Below are 20,300 nucleotides of genomic sequence, written 5' to 3'. Positions count from 1 at the left end.
ATAAAACAGAAAGCAGCCAGGTAACCAGAACTGTAAAAAGACATCACTGGCGTGGTGTTGTCATGCCACTGAAGAGCATGAAGTGTGCTGTTAAGATGAAGGAATGATGTAGGCAGGATGACTGGGAACAGGAAGAGCATCATTGGCATGAGGTATGAGAGCCTGAGAAAAAGTCTGTTTCAGCAGGAGCGCATGGGATAAGTTCCAGTTTCCAGATACTGAGCAAACCCAGAAAGACAGAGAGAAATCAGTGTCTTGAAAGACATGGCTGAACTGAAGGCACTAGTACTCATTAGTTGTTAGTTGGGTTGGTCTCTCAGTTTAAAAATAGATATCAAGCAGTTCCCTAAATAAGGAGGATGGAGATATAAACACCTTTTCTGTGCCCTTGGAAAAACACAAATTGGAGAAGAAAGGTGGGTCCTTCACTTGTCACTTTGCCTGTCATGGTAAGCTCTAGGGGCTTATTTTTGGATGAACCAGGAAACTATACAGTATCTGCTAGAATAAGAAAGGTATTCGGAACAAAGTTCTAAATGAGTAGGGAAGCAAATGCTTCTATCAGGCCAAGAAAGGGTAATGGAGTGTGATAGTAATTACAAAGCCATGCACCTAAGAAGTAAGGAGAGGGTTAAGGTAGGCACTGGGAAGCAGTAAGCATCCCAGATGGAGCTCATTATGATGGCTACCCCCAGAAGGCAGAGGGCTGGCTAAGGGAAGGATGTTCTTCCTGGGAGAAGAGGATTTGATCTAGGCAACCAGCTATGCCTGTGGGATGTTTAGAACACTTTCCACCTGCCTAAGGAGAGAAGTTGCAGGTAGTAACTAGACCCAATGAGGATTTAGTTAAAGCAAGCCAGTCCTCTGATTTAATTTTTTTAATTAGGGCTTTACCATTTAGGATTGAGGTCCCAGTGTGTCAAAGGTTATACAGATGGAAAAAAAAAACCAGTCCATATCCTGCAGAGCTTATGTACTTTTCTGGCTGCACACAGGATGTCAAATTCTACACAAAGAGCCAACTTAAAAAGCATCCAAGGACACTGATAGGGGATAAAGAGAAATTAATTAAATGATAACTAGGAATCAGTTAAACCTTCTAAGAACCTGTGGTCTTCCTGGTAGGCCTAATTCCCGAACTACATGGACAATTCCCATTACTGGGTGGAAAACCATAAACTAATGACTGATGCGTGTTGAATATGAAGGACAGATGATTTACTAGATAAAATAGGGCTAAGTCAACTATACAGCCCTCTCTGATTTCATTAAGGGGTGCTGACAGTTAACTTTGAGGATATTGTTGTAAAATTTGCCTTTTTAATAGATTTGGGATTGTACGTGTCCCCAGTGCTAACTGTCTATGTCATCTATAGTGGTGGACTCTATACTCTGAATAAAGACTGCACCTGTGACATACCAGAAGATGACAGTGTTGACAGAACTGAAAGAATGACGGGTTTCTGTACTGACTGTACATCTCCCTACAATCAGATGGGGAGGACCATGTTCAATACAAAGACTGTGGTTTTCATTTTGGACAGCAGCCAAACTGAGCTCAGCACAGCACAGAAAAGGGCTGGAACACAGATGGCTGTGTGTCACTTCTCTACCTTACAGACTGTGGAGATGGCTGGAGACTAGAACAGTCCGTGGCAGACACTGGAGCAATCACAGGAATTGCCCTAACTGATGTTGTTCTACAGTGACTCTTTATGGAGCCATCCACCAGCACAGAACAGTCAGCGGGCAGTGTGGTCCAACTATGCCTCCTCACTCCCCTACCATACCACAAGGTCTTGTGATGCACTAAAGGCCAGCACAGGACAATTGTGCTGGCTCTATGCTCCAGTGGGAAACCCCTCCTGTGACAGTCTGTAAGGGCTGCTTCCACTCCCTCTGCAGGCCCTTTACACCACCCGTGCAGTGTAAAATAGGACACTGAGGAAGGCAAAAATCTAGCCCTCTGTTTACAAACAGATTGACATTTTCAAAGAGAACATTATTTCCATCCTCCTACAAAGGAACTAGTCAGCATACCAGGTTGGGGGCACAGCAGGCTGCAGTCTCTACTCCAAACAGATGACACAGGGACCTCTGCCAGAAAGCTAACCAACCTGGCAATAACTGACACTTTTAAAATGCACAATTCATTCAAAATAAATACAAAAAAAGTTTTTGTATTATAAAAATAATTAAAGTATCCTGCTGCAAACAGTTAATTATTAACACTATTTTCTAAACCATGCACATCCCTGATGACATTATTAACCATGCTAGCACACGCATGCCAAAGTTAAGTGAAAGAAGCCATGTTGGCCTCTGCTCTCTTTGGAAACATGGATCGGGAGATGGAGAAATCAACATTTTTCAAAATATAAATGGAACAAATTGGTACGAAAACTAAAAACCATTCTCCAGCTGTCTTGGTAACAACCTTTTAAATGACTGAGTCCGAGAATAATGGCCTAGTGTCCCTGGTTGAAGGGCCACTCTGTATGGGACCAACTCACACTGTGAGCAAACCAGACTGATTAACTCACCTAGTGAGTCTGCTCCATTCTCCACTGTTTCATTCACCTTTCTGGCAACTCTGGCTACAGCTTCCCCCATCTTTTTCTCCATGCAGGCACCACACCCAGTCCCACCAGGGAAGCACTTCCACAGAGGAAACTGTGAATGAGGAAACAAAAACAGTGAGGGTCCAGTGTGCTAACATATGATGAAAGGGACAAGTAAAAATAGCAGTCAATGGGACGGGATTTATTCCTGGTAAAATGTTATTAATCAGAAGTTAATATCAGGACTGCTATTAAGGGGAATCTGCTGCATTTAACCTCATAACTACTTCCCCATCTGTAAAATGAGGATAACTGTGACACAGAGAAACTAAGTGACTTGCCCAAGGTCCCACAGGAAGTCTGTGGCAGAGGGAGGACTTCCACCCAGATCTTCCAAGTCCTAGGCTGGCACTCAAAGCATGGAACATCCTTCCTCCCCCACTTCCTTTCTACTCCACTCTGCAGTGAATAGTGAATTTTTACAACGGGTCAGATACTCCATTGCCCTGCATTTTATGTAGTCATTTACAATAGTACAAAGTAAGTGAGAAATATTACTAAATCAGAAATAGCAGTTATTTGCATGTACTTTCCACTAATGTAAGTAACTACACTGTAACTACATAAAATACTCTGAATTTTTGATTTAATTAATGAACAGACTCCATGAACTTCAATTTTAAATCTCCCTTAATTACTCATTACTGTCATTATTGTTGCACCATCCAAAAGACTACAAAATGAGTAAATATATCTTTAGAATGATTCATTCCTTTGAGTTATATTCTTAAATCAAAATTGTCAGTCATGGCTATCAAAATTAAAAAAAAAGACATTTGTCGATTCTTAATATTATTGACTACCTTTTGTTAAACCTATTTTTTCCAATAATTAAATACTGAATTTTCACACCAAATAGAAATATGTAAATTAAAAAAATTAACACCTCTTCCCAAAACCAAAAACGCCAACCCTCACAAATTGAGCCCCATATGAAGATCTGAGTTGTTCAGGATGTCAGAACTCCTGACTATATATTAAATCACAAGGACTCCCATGACCCTACAATCGTCTGAATATTTAACTGTTGGACTAGATTATCCTTTGTCCACAGGTGGCAGAAGGGTACAACAGGAAAAAGAAAAACCTGTGATACGCTCCTTAAATTCTGGAGGATTTTCTTTATTATATGCAGAGGCAGATTAGGGGTTTGTGGTGCCCTCACCCAGAACAAGTGGGGGCCCCTCCCCATCCTGTCTGCAGTGTGTCCCCCTACCCCTACTGCTCCCGCCAGGCAAATGTGATCGGGGCGTGGGGGCTTTCCCAGCCCCACCCAGCACTCCTGCCAGGGAGTAGGGTTGGGGCACGGGGGCTTGCCCCTCTCTGCCTGCCCAGCACTCCTGCCAGGGAGTCGGGTCGGGGCACGGGGGCTTGCTGGGTGGGCAGAGTGTGGCAAGCCCCCGTGCCCTAACCCGGCTCCCCAGCAGGAGCACTGAGCATGCAGAGTGGGGCAATCCCCCGCTCCCTGACAGGAGCACTGGGCAGGTGGGCGGAGCCAGGGCACCTGGGCATAGGCCCTGTTGGCCTAGTGGCTAATCTGCGCCTGATTATATGTTGTCCCATTTTTGTTGTTTCACCAGGGTGGAATGTCTACTTGGTTCCCTATAGTGTGTCTTTCACACAGAATGTTTCAAAGGTAGACAAATGAGGACATATGGCCTCATTTAAAAATTCTTAGAAGCAACCCTCACAGTGAGTAGTGGAACACGAGTTATTTACACACATAAATTGAGGCCCAGAAAAAACATACAAATAAACATGGAAAAAAGGAACCAGAGCGACAATACATGCAAATGAAACCTAGGTATATCCAGAAGAGAAATTGTTCAGTTCACTAGTCCTTACAAAAATACTTGTGTTTTCAGTAACCTGAACTTTCCAGCAATTAAGACAGCAGGCCTCTAATACCAGGCCTTCTCTGGGTTCCTCCCCATCACCTCTTTACTAGGGTTCACTCATGGAGTAGAAGGCAAAACTCTGCTTCTAACTACCTCTCCTACCACCAGCCAACTCTAAACTTCACCTGGAAGTATGCAGAAATCACTCATAGTGATTGCTGAGGTCATTGGTTGAATGTCTTAGGATGCAGAGACCAGCCCTATCGCAATAACAGTAGTGCGCAGCGATGGATCGGACTGCCCTTTTTGTGAGACCACAATACTCAGAAATTATGGGCTTGAAGCAGAAATTACTGGGTGGAATTCTATAGCCTGTGTTATGCACATCAGACTAGATTATTATAATGGTCCCTTCTGGCCTTAAAATCTATTAATCTATTTTGTTTTCAAAAGGGACCTCTGGCATTTCTGTTGGCATGAATTAATAGAAAACTGGGGAGACAAAGTACAAAGAATTTTAGCTCAAAAAGAATTGTAAGAACAACAGATGAGCCAAAATGGGAAAGAAGTAGAAAGGACCAGTCAATGCATCGAGTAACATCATGCAGAAGGCAGTAGCCTAGAACCCCAGTCTATAGCTGGTCAAGCAGCACATCTCCATGTCATGCCTCCTTTGGATCTTTACTAAGGAGTATGCCTAAGCCCTCCTAGACAGTGACCCAGCAGCAGTGGTCCTATATTTAGTTGACTGAGCAGTAAAAATTAAAATACCAGACTGGTGGCAGAAACCCAAGACTTCAGATCCAAGATACCTTTCCATGCAAATCTGACACTGAGTTGGACTGCAATATTGGCTAAGCAAACCCAAGTGATATTACAACCAAATGCTGTCACAGTCTGCATTGATCCAGTACAGCTTACTTTTTCATTTACGGGGAAAACTAAGGACGATTAACAGCAATATCTGCATACATCCTACAATTACTTCACGTGCCACCCAACTATGATGAGGCAGGAAGACCCCTCCCACCCAGCCACAGAAGTTGGAATTTCACCCTCCCCACACTTTCATGTTCAACTTCCAATTTCCAACACCAAAATGTACAGCATGAGAAGTTATTTGTTTTCCCACTCTCGGGCAGGGGGAGAGAAGGCCACCCCCTCTCTTGCCCTCAGCGCCCTTGCAGCAGGAGCGCGCTGCCAAAATGCACAGAGCAGGAAGCAGGCTGCGTGCATTACAGTAGCCTCCTTTCATTTCCAGCGGCGGGGCTCTCAGTCTCGCTGTTTCCTGGACCTGGCGGACGCAACCCCTCGGGCGAAACGAGGGCCGACGAGTGCATGTGAGCAGCCTGCACTGAGAAGTGCAGACTCTCGGGCTGCGTTGGCAGCCCCACGCCGCCGGGGAGTTCGGCGGTATCCGCAGGCCCCATTGTGTGCGAGGGGGAGGAGGAAGCTCTTCTAATCTTTCTCTCCGGGCGAGCTGAGGGAAGAGGCGGACGATCTCTTACCCAGCACCAGACCCACGCTGCTGCTGCTGCTGCTGCTGCTCAGCCTGAACTCCCAGCTCCGTCTGTCCGGTTTCCCCCAACCATTGTGAAGAACAGCAACAGCTGCTTCTACAGCCACACTGCCGGGGACAGGAAGCGGGGGAGGGAAACCCAAGGAGGAGGACCTGACAGAGAGCAGCAAAAGACCCGGAGCCAAGAAATGCAGGAGCTCCGACAGCGGGTTAGGCACAAGGGTGAAGAAGTCGGTTCCTTAATCACGGTTCCTTGTTCTAAGGTCAACATGTTTTAGGGAATTCATCCATGTAAGATTACCTTTTTTTTTTTTTAGAAATGTCACCAAAATAAATAAGTGACTGTTATACCTATTTATATTAGGAATTATTTATTAATAATTAGAATAAGGATGGAAGTACTTGTGGCACCTTAGAGACTAACCAGTTTATTTGAGCATAAGCTTTCTTGAGTTACAGCTCACTTCATCAGATGCATACTGTGGAAAGTGTAGAAGATCTTTTTATGTACACACAAAGCATGAAAAAATACCTCCTCCCACCCCACTCTCCTGCTAGTAATAGCTTATCTAAAGTGATCACTCCCCTTACAATAAGAAAAGGAGTACTTGTGGCACCTTAGAGACTAACCAATTTATTTGAGCACGAAAGCTCATGCTCAAATAAATTGGTTAGTCTCTAAGGTGCCACAAGTACTCCTTTTCTTTTTGCGAATACAGACTAACACGGCTGTTACTCTAAACCTCTCCTTACAATGTGTATGATAATCAAGGTGGGCCATTTCCAGCACAAATCTTTCCCTGTTTGCTGTAGAGGATGTCACGATAATGTCACGGCTAACCTGGTGGCTGAACTTTGTGACTTTGTCCTTACCCATAACTATTTTACATTTGGGGACAATGTATACCTTCAGATCAGCAGCACTGCTATGGGTACCCGCATGGCCCCACAGTATGCCAACATTTTTATGGCTGACTTAGAACAACGCTTCCTCAGCTCTCGTCCCCTAACACCCCTATTCTACTTGCGCTATATTGAGGACATCTTCATCATCTGGACCCATGGAAAAGAAGCCCTTGAGGAATTCCACCATGATTTCAACAATTTCCATCCCACCATCAACCTCAGCCTGATCCAGTCCACACAAGAGATCCACTTCCTGGACACTACAGTGCGAATAAACGATGGTCACGTAAACACCACCCTATACCGGAAACCTACTGACCGCTATTCCTACCTACATGCGATCCATCGTCTACAGCCAAGCTCTGCGATACAACCGCATTTGCTCCAACCCCTCAGACAGAGACAAACACCTACAAGATCTCTATCAAGCATTCTTACAACTACAATACCCACCTGCGGAAGTGAAGAAACAGATTGACAGAGCCAGAAGAGTTCCCAGAAGTCACCTACTACAGGACAGGCCTAACAAAGAAAATAACAGAACGCCACTAGCCGTCACCTTCAGCCCCAACTAAAACCCCTCCAACGCATTATTAAGGATCTACAACCTATCCTGAAGGATGACCCAACACTCTCACAAATCTTGGGAGACAGGCCAGTCCTTGCCTACAGACAGCCCCCCAACCTGAAGCAAATACTCACCAGCAACTGCATACCACACAACAGAACCACTAACCCAGGAACCTATCCTTGCAACAAAGCCCGTTGCCAACTGTGCCCACATATCTATTCAGGGGACACCATCACAGGGCCTAATCACATCAGCCACACTATCAGAGGCTCGTTCACCTGCACATCCACCAATGTGATATATGCCATCATGTGCCAGCAATGCCCCTCTCCCATGTACATTGGTCAAACTGGACAGTCTCTACGTAAAAGAATAAATGGACACAAATCAGATGTCAAGAATTATAACGTTCATAAACCAGTCAGAGAACACTTCAATCTCTCTGGTCACGCGATTACAGACATGAAAGTTGCTATATTACAAGAAAAAAACTTCAAATCCAGACTCCAGCGAGAAACTGTTGAATTGGAATTAATTTGCAAATTGGATACAATTAACTTAGGCTTGAATAGAGACTGGGAGTGGCTAAGTCATTATGCAAGGTAACCTATTTCCCCTTGTTTTTTCCTCCCCCCCGCCCCCCGAGACGTTCTTGTTAAACCCTGGATTTGTGCTGGAAATGGCCCACTTTGATTATCATACACATTGTAAGGAGAGTGGTCACTTTAGATAAGCTATTACCAGCAGGAGAGTGGGGTGGGGGGAGGTATTTTTTCATGCTTTGTGTGTATAAAAGATCTTCTACACTTTCCACAGTATGCATCCGATGAAGTGAGCTGTAGCTCACGAAAGCTTATGCTCAAATAAATTGGTTAGTCTCTAAGGTGCCACAAGTACTCCTTTTCTTTTTGCGAATACAGACTAACACTGCTGTTACTCTGAAACCTAGAATAAGGATGTGGGCTTTGACTGGTTATAAGTCAAAAATATGTCTCAGGTCACCCCCACACTGACACATCCCTGTGATCATTAGACTGTTTTGAGATAAGTAAGATTTTGCATTTCCTGACCTGAAGCTTTAGCTTTGTTTCTGTGCAATACGCTGCCACAGGTCACACCCTTACTTCACTTCTAAAGCTCCGTGTACGTTTGGAGCTAGGGTAGGATTCCCTACTCACTAGAAATACTCAGGGTACGTCTACAGTACAAAATTATTTTGAAATTATTCTATTTGAATTTTCGGAAGCTATTTTATACATTCGGTCTTCCGTGTCCCCACTAAAGCACATGAATTTGGCGGATTGCGTCCACAGTACCAAGGCTGCCATCGAACGTTGGAGCGGTGCACTGTGAGTAGCTATCCCACAGTTCCTGCCGTCCCCGCCGCCCATTGGAATTCTGGGTTAAGCTCCCAGTGCATGATGGGACAAAAACATTCTTGCAGGTGTTTCTGGGTGTGTGTCATCAGAAAGCTAAGGCAGACAATCGTTTCACGCCTTTTTGGCGTGCAGACGCCATACTGCTTTCAACAGACGGTGCACCGCTGTTCTCCTGCTACTATGAATCAACCTCTCCAACTCAACTCTGCTTGGCCATCGTGAACCGAGCAGCACAGCTTCCGCAGCCAACTCTGCTCTCCCGCTATTGCCACGCTTCTGAGCTTCTCCATGTTGTCTGTCTTGGGCTCCCACCTCTGTGAAAGCCACAGAAGACAACCATTTTCAGCCGTTGTTCCCTTTTTCTCCTCTTGCAACAGGCGCAAATGTTTCAATGCGGCCCCTATCTACTCCGTCCCAGAGGCTGGTCCAGATTAGAAGGTGGAAAAAACGAACTCGGGACGACACGTTTGCCGAGTTCATGCAATCCTCCCTCACTGATAGGGCCCAGTTGAATGCGTGGAGGCAAACAACTGCGGAGTTGCGTAAAGCGTTACATGAATACAAAGAGAGGACGGACGTACACGATGAGAGCAGGCAGGATGCTATGGTCAAGCTCATTGGGTAGCAAACTGACATGATCCGCTGTATGGTGGATCTAATGCAGGAAAGGCAACAAGACCACAGACTGCTGCTGCAGCCCCTGAATAACGGCCCTTCCTCCTTCCCAAGTTCCATAGCCTCCTCACCCAGATGCCTAAGAACACGGGGGGGAAGAAGGGAGGCTACGGGGACCCACACAGTCAACCCCAGAGGATTGCACAAGCAGCAGAAATTTGGCATATCCTAAATTTTGATTTGGTTTCTGGACTTGTCCTTCCCTCATCCTCCACCCCCAAACCAATACTCCCCCTCCCCCATCTAGCTTCTGATTTCTCTCAATGTTTTGTGCAACAAATAATAAAGAACAGTTTTTAAACAATTGTGACTTTATTTCCTTACACATATATTATATATATAGGGGGCAGGTAACTTTAAGAGAAACAAACACAATTCTCACACTGTACCCTGGACAGTCATGAAACTGGCTTTCAAAGCTTCTCTGATGTGCAGCGCGCCCAGCTGCGCATTTCTAATTGCCCTGTTGTCTGGCTGTGCGAAACTGGCCACTAGGCGAGTTGCCTCAACCTCCCACCCCGCCATAAACGTCTCCCCCTTACTCTCACAGATATTGTGGAGCACACAACAAGCAGCAATTACAATTGGAATATTGATTGTGCTGAGATCTAACTGAGTCAGTAAACATCGCCAGCGTGCTTTCAAATGTCCAAACGCACATTCTACCACCATTCTGCACTTGCTCAGCCTATAGTCGAACTGCTCCTTACTACTGTCCAGGGTACCTCTGTATGGCTTCATGAGCCATTGCATTAAGGGGTAAGCTGGGTCCCTGAGGATAACTATAGGCATTTCAACATCCCCAACAGTAATTTTCTGGTCTGGGAAGTAAGTTCCTTCCTGCAGCTGTTCAAACAGACCAGAGTTCCTGATGATACGAGTGTCATGCACCTTTCCCGGCCATCCCATGTTGATGTTGGTGAAACGTCCCTTGCGATCCACCAATGCTTGCAGCACCATGGAAAAGTACCCCTTGCGGTTTATGTACTGGCCGCCCCTGTGTTCCAGGGCCAAGATAGGGATATGCATTCCATCTATCGCCCCGCCGCAGTTAGGGAACCCCAGCGCATTAAAGCCATCCATAATGGTCTGCACATTTCCCAAAGTCACTACCCTTGATAGCAGCTGGTCAATGATTCCGCTGGCTACTTGCAGCACAGCAGCCCCCACAGTAGATTTCCCCTCTCTAAACTGATTCCCAGCTGACCAGTAGCTGTTGGGCGTTGCAAGCTTCCACAGGGCTATGGCCACTCGCTTCTCAACTGTGAGAGCTGCTCTTATTTTGGTGTCTTTGTGCTTCAGAGCAGGGGACAGCAAGTCACAAAGTTCCATGAAAGTGGCCCTACGCATACAAAAGTTTCTCAGGCACTGGGAATCATCCCATACCCGCAACACTATGCGGTCCCACCAGTCTGTGCTTGTTTCCCGGGCCCAGAATTGGCGTTCCACAGCATGAACCTGGCCCAACAGCACCATGATCTCCCAATCGCCACATGCCGTGCTGCATGTGTCCATATCCTCATCAGTATAGTAATCGCGCTGTTGTCGCTTCCTCGCCCGGTTTTTGCAGGTACTGCACATACTGCTGGATAATGCGTAAGGTATTTACAATAGTCAAAACTGCAGCAGAGATCTGATCGGGCTCCATGGCTATGGCGCCTGCATGGGTAATCCTGGAAAAAGGGTGCGAAACATAGGAGAGCAGAGTGGCAGCAGAAGCTGTGCTGTTTGGTTCACGGTAGTATTTTAAAAGATACATTTTAGAGCACAAAGAGGACACTGTTTCTCAGTGAAACAGGCAATTCATAGTACACAGCACATGTTCTTTCTGCACAAGGTCTCATTTTGCCTCTTATCCTGAAGTGCCTGCCACTTTGGTGTGAGTAAGCCATCACATGCAGCCAGGCAACAGAATTCAGCTTGCAGGCAGCCTGCGGGCTCTCTCGGATGATCGCTTCACACAACACTCCTCCCCACCCCCCGACACACACACATACCCACCCACCCACCATGGGGCTCCGATGAGGCTCTGAGAAGGGATGAGCCCTTTAAAATAAATGCAAACAGCCCAGCGAGGCTCTGATGAGGCTCTGAGCAGGGATGAGCCCTTTAAACTAAACACGAAGAGCCCAGCGCGGCTGGGTTTCCCCCCACCGTGTGGCTCCAATCAAGCTCTCACTCACCAGAAGTGCCTTCTCCAGGGTCATGGTCCAGGAGAAAGCTTTGGGAGTAGGGGGAGGCTATTGGCTCCAGCGTTAAGAATAGTTCCTGGCTAGGGGGGAAAACAGATTCCCCACTTGCCGCCTGTGCGCCGTCCTCCTCCTCCTCTTCGTCCTCCAAAAAAACTCATCCTCCTCGCTCCGTGCTACTCCGCCCTTGCAGGTGTCCATGGACAGTGGTGGGGTAGTAGTGTCGCCACCCCGCATAATTGCATGTAGCTCACGGTAGAAGCAGCATGTATGGGCTGTGACCCAGAGCGGCTGTTCGCCTCCCTGGCTTTTTGGTACACTTGCCTGAGCTCCTTGATTTTTGTACGACACTGTTCTGTGTCCCTGGAGTACCCTCTTTCCGTCAGGACCCTGGAGACTTTAGTGTACGTATTTGCGTTCCTTTTTTTGGAATGTAGTTCTGCCATAACAGATTCGTCTCCCCAACATACAATGAGATCCAGTACCTCCCGTTCGGAGCATGCTGGAGCTCGTCTGCGAATCCGGGACTGTGTGGTCGCCTGTGATGGTGGACTCTGCATGGTCGCCTGTGATGGTGGACTGTGCTGATGGTGACGAAACAGGAAATTCAAAAGTTCCCGGGGCTTTTACTGCCTACCTGGCTAGTGCATCGGAGTTCAGAGCGTTGTCCAGAGTGGTCATAAGGGAGCATTCTGGGATAGCTCCCGGAGGCCAATATCGTCAAATTGCGTCCACAGTACCTGTAACCCAGAACTGCGATCTTGATTTTAGCACGACTCCACTTGCCAAGGTGGAGCACAGAAATCGGAGTAAAGAGCCCTTTAAATCGAAAAAACTGGTTTGGTCGTGTGGACGGAACCAGTTTTATTTCGAGGTAACTCGGCTAATCCCGAAATAACCGCATACTGTGGACCAGGCCTTAGTTGCACTAGCTCCCATTGAGCTAGTGCACTAAAAATAGTAGTGTAGCCAGGGTAGTGAGAGTCATAGAATCATAGACTATCAGGGTTGGCAGGGACCTCAGGAGGTCATCTAGTCCAACCCCCTGCTCTAAGCAGGACCAATCCCCAATTTTTGCCCTAGATCCCTAAATGGCCCCCTCAAGGATTGAACTCACAACCCTGGGTTTAGCAGGCCAATGCTCAAACCACTGAGCTATCCCTCCCCCAAAAACAACGGTCACACAGAATGGCCCCCTCAAGGATTGAACTCAAAACCCTGGGTTTAGCAGGCCAATGCTTAACCCACTAAGCTATCATGGGATAACCATGCTGACTACATGCCCACAGGGTTCAGGTGGGTTTGTACTTGGCACGGCTAGCCTATGCTGCTGCTGCTCACTGCTACCTATGCTACCCCAGCTACACGGCTATATTTAGAAGGCTAGCTCCATGAGAGCTAGTACAACTATGTTTATGCAAGCAAGAAATCACACCCTCAGCTCCAAGTGTAAACATACCCTAACTTTTAGGATATGCCACTTGAAGTGACCCACGAGGTATTTTATCATGTATAGCCACTCAAAACCCCATTTCCTCATTCAAGTTCTATTTGTAAAAATAGAAGGTGTGGAGGGATGCGTGGTATGTAGCAGCATATTATGTAGAAATAAAACCTTTGGGTTAGAGAAAGGCATGTCACATCTACTTCACAACCTATAACATTTGCATGGTTGGGTCACTGTGGGGGTGACCCAAGAAGTCACAGATAGTCAAAATTTTGTCACAGCCATTCAAATCTAGTTCCTTATTCAAATGACTAATAATATTAATATTTATGTTCTTTATAAAGGAGGTGTGAGGGAGATGCTGAGGCGGCACAAGTGGGAATGGGACTTGGGGTGAGAGGGCGGGGCTGATGTGGCACAAGGAGGAACAAGGTTTAGGGTGAGAGGGAGGCACTGAGTTTGATATGGCAGAGTGGGTTCAACTGAGATGGTGACACTGAAATGGTGGGGCTGGAGCTCAGAGAGGTGCTAAGGCTGCAGAAGCACAAGCAGGGACAGGGTGAGAGTTAATTGGCATGAGATGGGCTTAAGCTCAGGACGAGTTGTGGAGATGGCATGAGCTAGGGCTCCTGGTGCAAAGAAAAAGTGAGTTCCTGATTTCCTAGCAGGAAGAAGCAGCAGAGTTAGTCAGGGAGGCAGCTCCAGGCACTAGGTTGGATGGGAAGCTCTGAGGTGGCACAAATGGTGTGAAAGGATCAAGTTTAGGCAGGAAGCACTGAGGCAGTAAAAGTGGGTGCATGATCTGAGGGGGGAAGTGACTGAGAGAGGGGAAAGGCTGAGGTAGTAAGCTGGGGAGACAAGAGCAAGCTGAAGGGCATGAATTACAGCTAGCTCACTGTCATAAAGGAAAGGGTAACCACCTTTCTGTGTACAGTGCTATAAAATCCCCTCCTGGCCAGACGCAACACCCTGTTACCTGTAAAGGGTTAAGAAGCTCAGCTAACCTGGCTGGCACCTGACCCAATAAGGGGACAAGATACTTTAATATCTTGTGGGGCGGGGGAAGGTTTTCGTTTGTGCTCTTTGTTTACGTGGTTGTTCTCTCTTGGGACTGAGAGAGGACAGACATAAATCCATCTTCTCCAACCCATCCTAATCCAAATCTCCAATATTACAACCAGTGTAGGTAAGCCAGGCAAGGCGAATAAGTTTATCTTTTGTTTTATGTGAATTTTCCCTGTATTTAGAGGGAGGTTTATTCCTGTTTTCTGTAACTTTAAGGTTTTGCCCAGAAGGAAATCATCTGTGTTTTGAATCTGAATACCCTGTAAAGTATTTTCTATCCTGATTTTACAGAGATGATTTTTACCTTTTTTTTCTTTCTTTTTAAATAAAATCCTTCTTTTAAGAACCTGACTGATTTTTCCATTGTTCCAAGATCCGGGGGTTTGGGTCTTTGCCACCCAATGCAACAGGAAGTGCCCAGCATTCTGCTCCTTCCAGGGTCGCAGCCCGGGCTTCCTCATGGAGACATTCCTGCTACCCTGGAGAGGTCACCTGCTCTACGCCTTCCCTCCGTTCCCTCTCGCGCACGAAGTCCTGCTCAAGATCTGCAGGGAGGGGGCAAAGGTAATTCTGATAGCTCCAGTGTGGCCTCGCCAGCACTGGTACATCATGCTGCTGGAGCGGTCAGTGGACGTACTGGTCATGTTGCCTCTCCTCCCTGACTTACTCACTCAGGACCACGGTTGCCTCTGTCATCCCAACCTACAATCCCTCCACCTCATGGCTTGGAAGCTTCATGGCTGAACCCCACAGAGCATCTGTGCTTGGAACAAGTAAGAGAGGTCCTGCTAGGCAGCAGGAAACCCTCCACTAGAGCCAGGTATCTGGCAAAGTGGAAAAGATTTTCGTGTTGGTGTGACCAGCGCCACACCCCCCCAGCGCTGATACCTCTCATCTTGGAGTACCTCCTGCACCTGAAACAGCAAGGCCTGGCAGCATCCTCCATAAGGGTTCACCTCGCTGCCATTTCAGCCTTCCATCGGGTATGTCTGGCTGCTTGGTCTTTGCCAACCCTATGGTTGGTTGCTTTCTCAAAGGCTTGGGCCATTTATATCCTCAGATCTGCCAGCCTGTCCCTGCATGGGACCTTAACCTGGTCCTTTCAAGGCTCATGGGGGCCCCTGTTCGAACCGCTGACCACGTATTCCCTCCTGTATCTGTCCTGGAAGACAGCTTTCCTGGTCGCCATCACATCTGCCACATGAGTCTCTGAGCTAAAGGCCCTCACCTCAGAACTGCCTTACACGGTTTTCCACAAGGATAAGGTGCAACTCAGACCACATCCGGCCTTTCTCCCCAAGGTTGTGTCACACTTCCACACCAGCCAGGCATTTTCCTACCCGTCTTTTACCCAAAGCCTCATGCTAGTTCCCGGGAGCAGTGGCTACATTCCCTTGATGTCTGAAGAGCCCTAGCTTTCTACATCGAGCACACTCAGATGTTCAGAAAATTGAACAAGCTATATGTAGCGGCGGCGGACCGGATGAAAGGCCTCCCATGCTTTTCCCAAAGAATATCATCCTGCATCATGTCCTGCATCCGCACTTGCTATGAGCTGGCCAAAGTGCCGAACCCAGCTCTCACGGCACACTCCACTAGGGCCCAGGCCTCATCAGCGGCATTCCTAGCTCAGGTCCTGATCCAGGAAATCTGCAGGGCAACAACTTGGTCCTCAGTGCATACCATCACCTCTCACTACGCCATCGTCCGGCATGCCAGAGACGGAGTGGCTTTCGGTAGAGCGGTCCTACAATCAGCATTTCCTTAACTCCGACCCCACCACCTAGGTAAGGCTTGGGAGTCACCTAATTGCAATCGATATGAGCAATCACTCTAAGAAGAAAAAACGGTTACTCACCTATTGTAACTTGTTCGTCGAGATGTGTTGCTCATATCCATTCCAAACTCACCTGCTTTCCCCTCCGTCAGACTAGCCAGAAGGAACTAAGGTGGTGCCAGGTCAGCAAGGTCATATATTGAGCACCATGAAGGCGCCACTCCAGGGGGCTCCACAACCAACCCGACGAGTGCTGCTAGGGGAAAAGCTTTCCGACGACTGTGCATGCAGCGTGCCACAGCTAATTGGAATAGATTTGAGCAACACATCTCGAAGAGCAACAGTCACAATAGGTGAGTAACAGTTTTTTCACAGATCTCTGCCTGTATTTGCCTGCCTTATTAGGGAGATCACCCTGTAACTGGGGTTTAACCGTCTCTGCAGCAGTGATATTGTGGGATCTCTCTGTTATGTTATCCAATTAAAATATGACCATGTAGATCATTGTTGCTACCACTGTTATATAATTGCAACAAGTCTTGTACAAAGTATGTGAAGTAAGTTGTCCATGGAAAGGTTATGATTTGCTGAATATTATGTGATTTGTATGCATGTATTATTTTTATATCTGATGTTATGAAAATTAACTATATACCTGTATTTCAAATGTTTGCTCCTGTGATAACACCCACATGGTATTTAGCCTCCAGATCTTGGAGGGACTATTCAAGTTAAATGGCTCATCAAGAAACACTTAAATCACAATGGACCATGGGAGATGCCTATCTACACTTCATGGTTTCTGCTAGAACTATGCAAAATCATGCATGGACATGTGACTTGCCCATGTGACTCCAAACACAATCTTGTTACCTGTAATTTTCCACAGTGAGAACAATGGGTTTCCCTTCAATTGGTAGAAGGTATAAGAGGCCCTGGAAACATCTCTAATTTTCCTCTTTCCTACTCAACCCTCTGGACTATGAACTTATACAAATAGGAGCATTCTAATCAAAGGACTGAGGATCTTCCCGTGATTTGGAAGTAACCAGAGACTTAACAAGCCAGCAGTTTATTCCATTACTGCTACAAGCCTGATCCAAGAACTTTGCAATTGTTGTATGTATTTGATTCCTTTAACCAATTTTAACTCACCTTTCTTTCTATAAATAAACCTTTAGATTTTAGATACTAAAGGATTGGCAGCAGCATGATTATTGGGTAAGATCTGAGTTATATATTGACTTAGGCGTGTGGATGGTCCTTTGGGATCAGAAGAACCCTTTTCTTTGATGAAACTGGTTTTAAAGAACCAGTCATCATTAAGTCTAGTGTTTTCGGTGGTGATACAAGGATTGGAATGCCTAAGGTGACTGCTTTTCTGACTTGTTTGCCAGTATGGTGAAACAGAAGTTTACTTTTGTTGCTGGTTTGGTAGAACTTATGGGAGACTAGCCACCAGTTTTGGGGGTGTCTGCTCTATTTCTCTGCAGTTTGTCCTGAATTTTGTATTCTCAGTTGTGACCCACAGAGGCACAGTGAAACTCACTCCTTTGACAGGTTTGCTGGTGAGATTGCCCTGTAATTGGGGTTCACAGATCTCTGCCTCTATTTGCCTGCCTGGTTAGGGAGACTGTCCTGTAATTGGGGTTTATGTTTCTTGCTATCAGTTTGATTGTTTAGTGAGAGAGACTGGTTTGCGATTAACCATGAGGTCTCCCCCCTTTTTTCTCTTGGCAACAAGAGGGGTGAAACACTATAACAGAACAGTGTGAGCGAAACTTATTCTGTCAATGCTCAGGCAGTACCCCTTCTGTGGGTGTCATAAATATAAAGGGAAGGGTAAACCTCTTTAAAATCCCTCCTGGTCAGAGGAAAAATCCTCTCACCTGTAAAGGGTTAAGAAGCTAGGATAACCTCGCTGGCACCTGACCAAAATGACCAACGAGGAGACAAGATACTTTCAAAAGCTGGGGGGAGGGAAAAACAAATCTGTCTGCTCTCACTCCCATCTCTGCACCTTTTATCTGTCCCCCCTATTTAATTGACTTCTGATTCCTGGTGGTCCCCTCCTCTCCCCTGAGGGGGAAGTCATTCATGTTTCTGTAATTAGTTCACCTTGGAGGCCCCACCTCTCCGAGAAACTAAAATGGACGGCCACATTTCCCCAGCACTTCATTCACACAATATTTTAATTCTTTACTGTAATTTGCTTTTTAAAAGTCAATAATAAACGTGTATATTGTACCTCCACAGCCAACAAATCAAGAATGCTATTGTGATAAAATACAGAAAAATTTGTGGATCATGTCCTAATACCAAGAATGCACTCCAACACTGACTTGTATCATTCATTCTTTACCTATCACTATCACAAATAAGACTGGTTTTAAAAAATGGTGATACTCTCTCAGTGTCCGCCTACAACCCAAGATGTACCCACTCATTATACCAAAATAAAGTGTAATTCAGAGAAGACTGTGCTATCTTCATAATATGGTTATCCATTGCTTGTCTTGTATACTTTGAGCATGAGCAAAATATTTTTAAATGATATTTAAATGGTCTTGGGGCTTCAGAGACAACACTCATTGGCAATGAAGACACAGTTTCTACCTCACTTAGTGCTACTGCTTCATGCTGCCTTCTTTTGGAACAAGATGCAGCCACCAGAGAAAAATATCAATTCATTGCATCACCACCAATGAAGCCAATCTAATCTCTGATCACAATAGCATTTCATAATCACTGCCACCCTTGTGCTCTCAAGATATTTGGTCTTGCTGCTAATGGTTAGTGTTCTGGAGTTGTGTCCCAGGTGCCACTTGGGGCCATCTGGCAGGGGGCTCGAGATACCACACCCAGGGATCCCTTAAATGTGCATGTATCTACATCCTAGTTTGCCAAAGAATGCCATGTAAGGTCTCTGCTGCAAGCCTGTGTTACACTGGACTTCATAATCATTGCAAAATGTATGTATGCATAATATGTCAGGAGTTATGCACATAAACTGAAAATTATGTTAAGGTCTGTGACTTGGAGCTGCTCACCAAAAGGTTAGACTCAAATTAGAGAGGGATTTTTTGTTTGTCTACATGTAAATTGAATATTATACACTTCACGAGTGCTTACTTGCAGTCTGAGCACAGTGCTAATCAAGTGATTGTGAAGTCTCCAGGGGGGATTATACACAGGAAAAAAACAAGCAGTGGGGGTTAGCCTGTTTGCAAGTGGAAACAATGGATGTTTGGGATTATAAGTGCAAGCTGAGTCTCTGTACCTACATCTTTTACCTAGGAAGTAAGCTAACAACGGTTTGCTTCATGATAGGAAGATCACAGGTACGCCTGGCTGTAATGCGATGGAAAGATTTTGGGTGAGCTTTTGCTCTGTATGACCTGACAAAGTCTTGTTCATTAAGGTTAGGCTCTAGTATGAGCATTATGATTTTATATTATATTTAACCCTTTGTTTCTAATATTTTTGTTTGCTGTCATTTGAAAATTGCTGTTCTTGGTTAGATTTATTTATAGAGAAAACAAATAAGTTTGTGTGTGTTAAGCAGAGCTGTGTTCTATGGTGCAACTGGTAAGCTGTGGTGTACTGTTCCCTTGGGTACAGAAGATGTGAGTTCTATGACTGTCCTGGGAATCAGACGCTGGACATTCCAGGGAGATGCTCAGAGGACTCGGGTTAGAGTGTGCCTATTATTAACCTGTAAAGAGAAAGCGGGCCCGCAGCAGCCTGGAAAGCAGCACCTGTGTTTCCAGAGGCTGGTGGTGTGAGGAACTGACCCACAGTAGGCACAGATAAGGCTTCCTCACACTAAGAGCAGGGTGTAGCCAAGAGTGCCATGCAGAAAACCCAAATTTATCTCCCAGTTCCTGTCTGTCAGTCTCTGGCTAGCAGTAAATGGGAATACACCAGACGCAGGATGTCTAGCCACAAGGTAAAATATACTTTGTTGCACACACAACAGTAAAATGTTCAAGCTAATGGACTATGATGTCTTTTCTCCCTCCCCCCCCACTCCCTTTTTTTTTAAATATAAAGTGAAAGACTGATTTTCCCCAGGAAAATTCAGCATAGGCACTGACAGTACAAGCTTCTTAATCTTGCTCCATAAATGTGTTTTAACGATCACCTGCATCTCTACAGCTTGTCTACACTTGGAAATTGTACAGTTTCTGAACACTGTTGGCAGTAGCCATGTTAGCTGAATGAGGGCTGAACAGAGTTTGGGAGTCAATATACTACAAATTGTGTTCAGTGACCTGCCAGCTAACCACTGAACTGTGTTCAGCTCCTATTCA

At 45.9% G+C, this 20,300-nt stretch overlaps 1 protein-coding gene across 5 annotated transcripts in view; it reads right to left on the bottom strand.

The window, feature by feature from the left end:
• Positions 1-20,300, bottom strand: part of LRRC20 (leucine rich repeat containing 20) — a 131,070-nt gene that overhangs the window by 108,587 nt on the left and 2,183 nt on the right. For all 5 annotated transcript variants that reach the window (XM_043552364.1, XM_043552365.1, XM_043552366.1 and 2 more), the window contains exon 2: positions 2,544-2,673. In XM_043552364.1, coding sequence (XP_043408299.1) covers positions 2,544-2,673 — 130 coding nt within the window. The remainder of the gene's footprint in view (positions 1-2,543; positions 2,674-20,300) is intronic.

Source organism: Chelonia mydas, chromosome 7 (genome assembly GCF_015237465.2).
Source record: "Chelonia mydas isolate rCheMyd1 chromosome 7, rCheMyd1.pri.v2, whole genome shotgun sequence".
Lineage (NCBI taxonomy): Eukaryota > Metazoa > Chordata > Testudines > Cheloniidae > Chelonia > Chelonia mydas.
The sequence above is the reverse complement of the archived record's forward strand: the minus strand, read 5'-3'. Positions and strand labels throughout refer to the sequence as shown.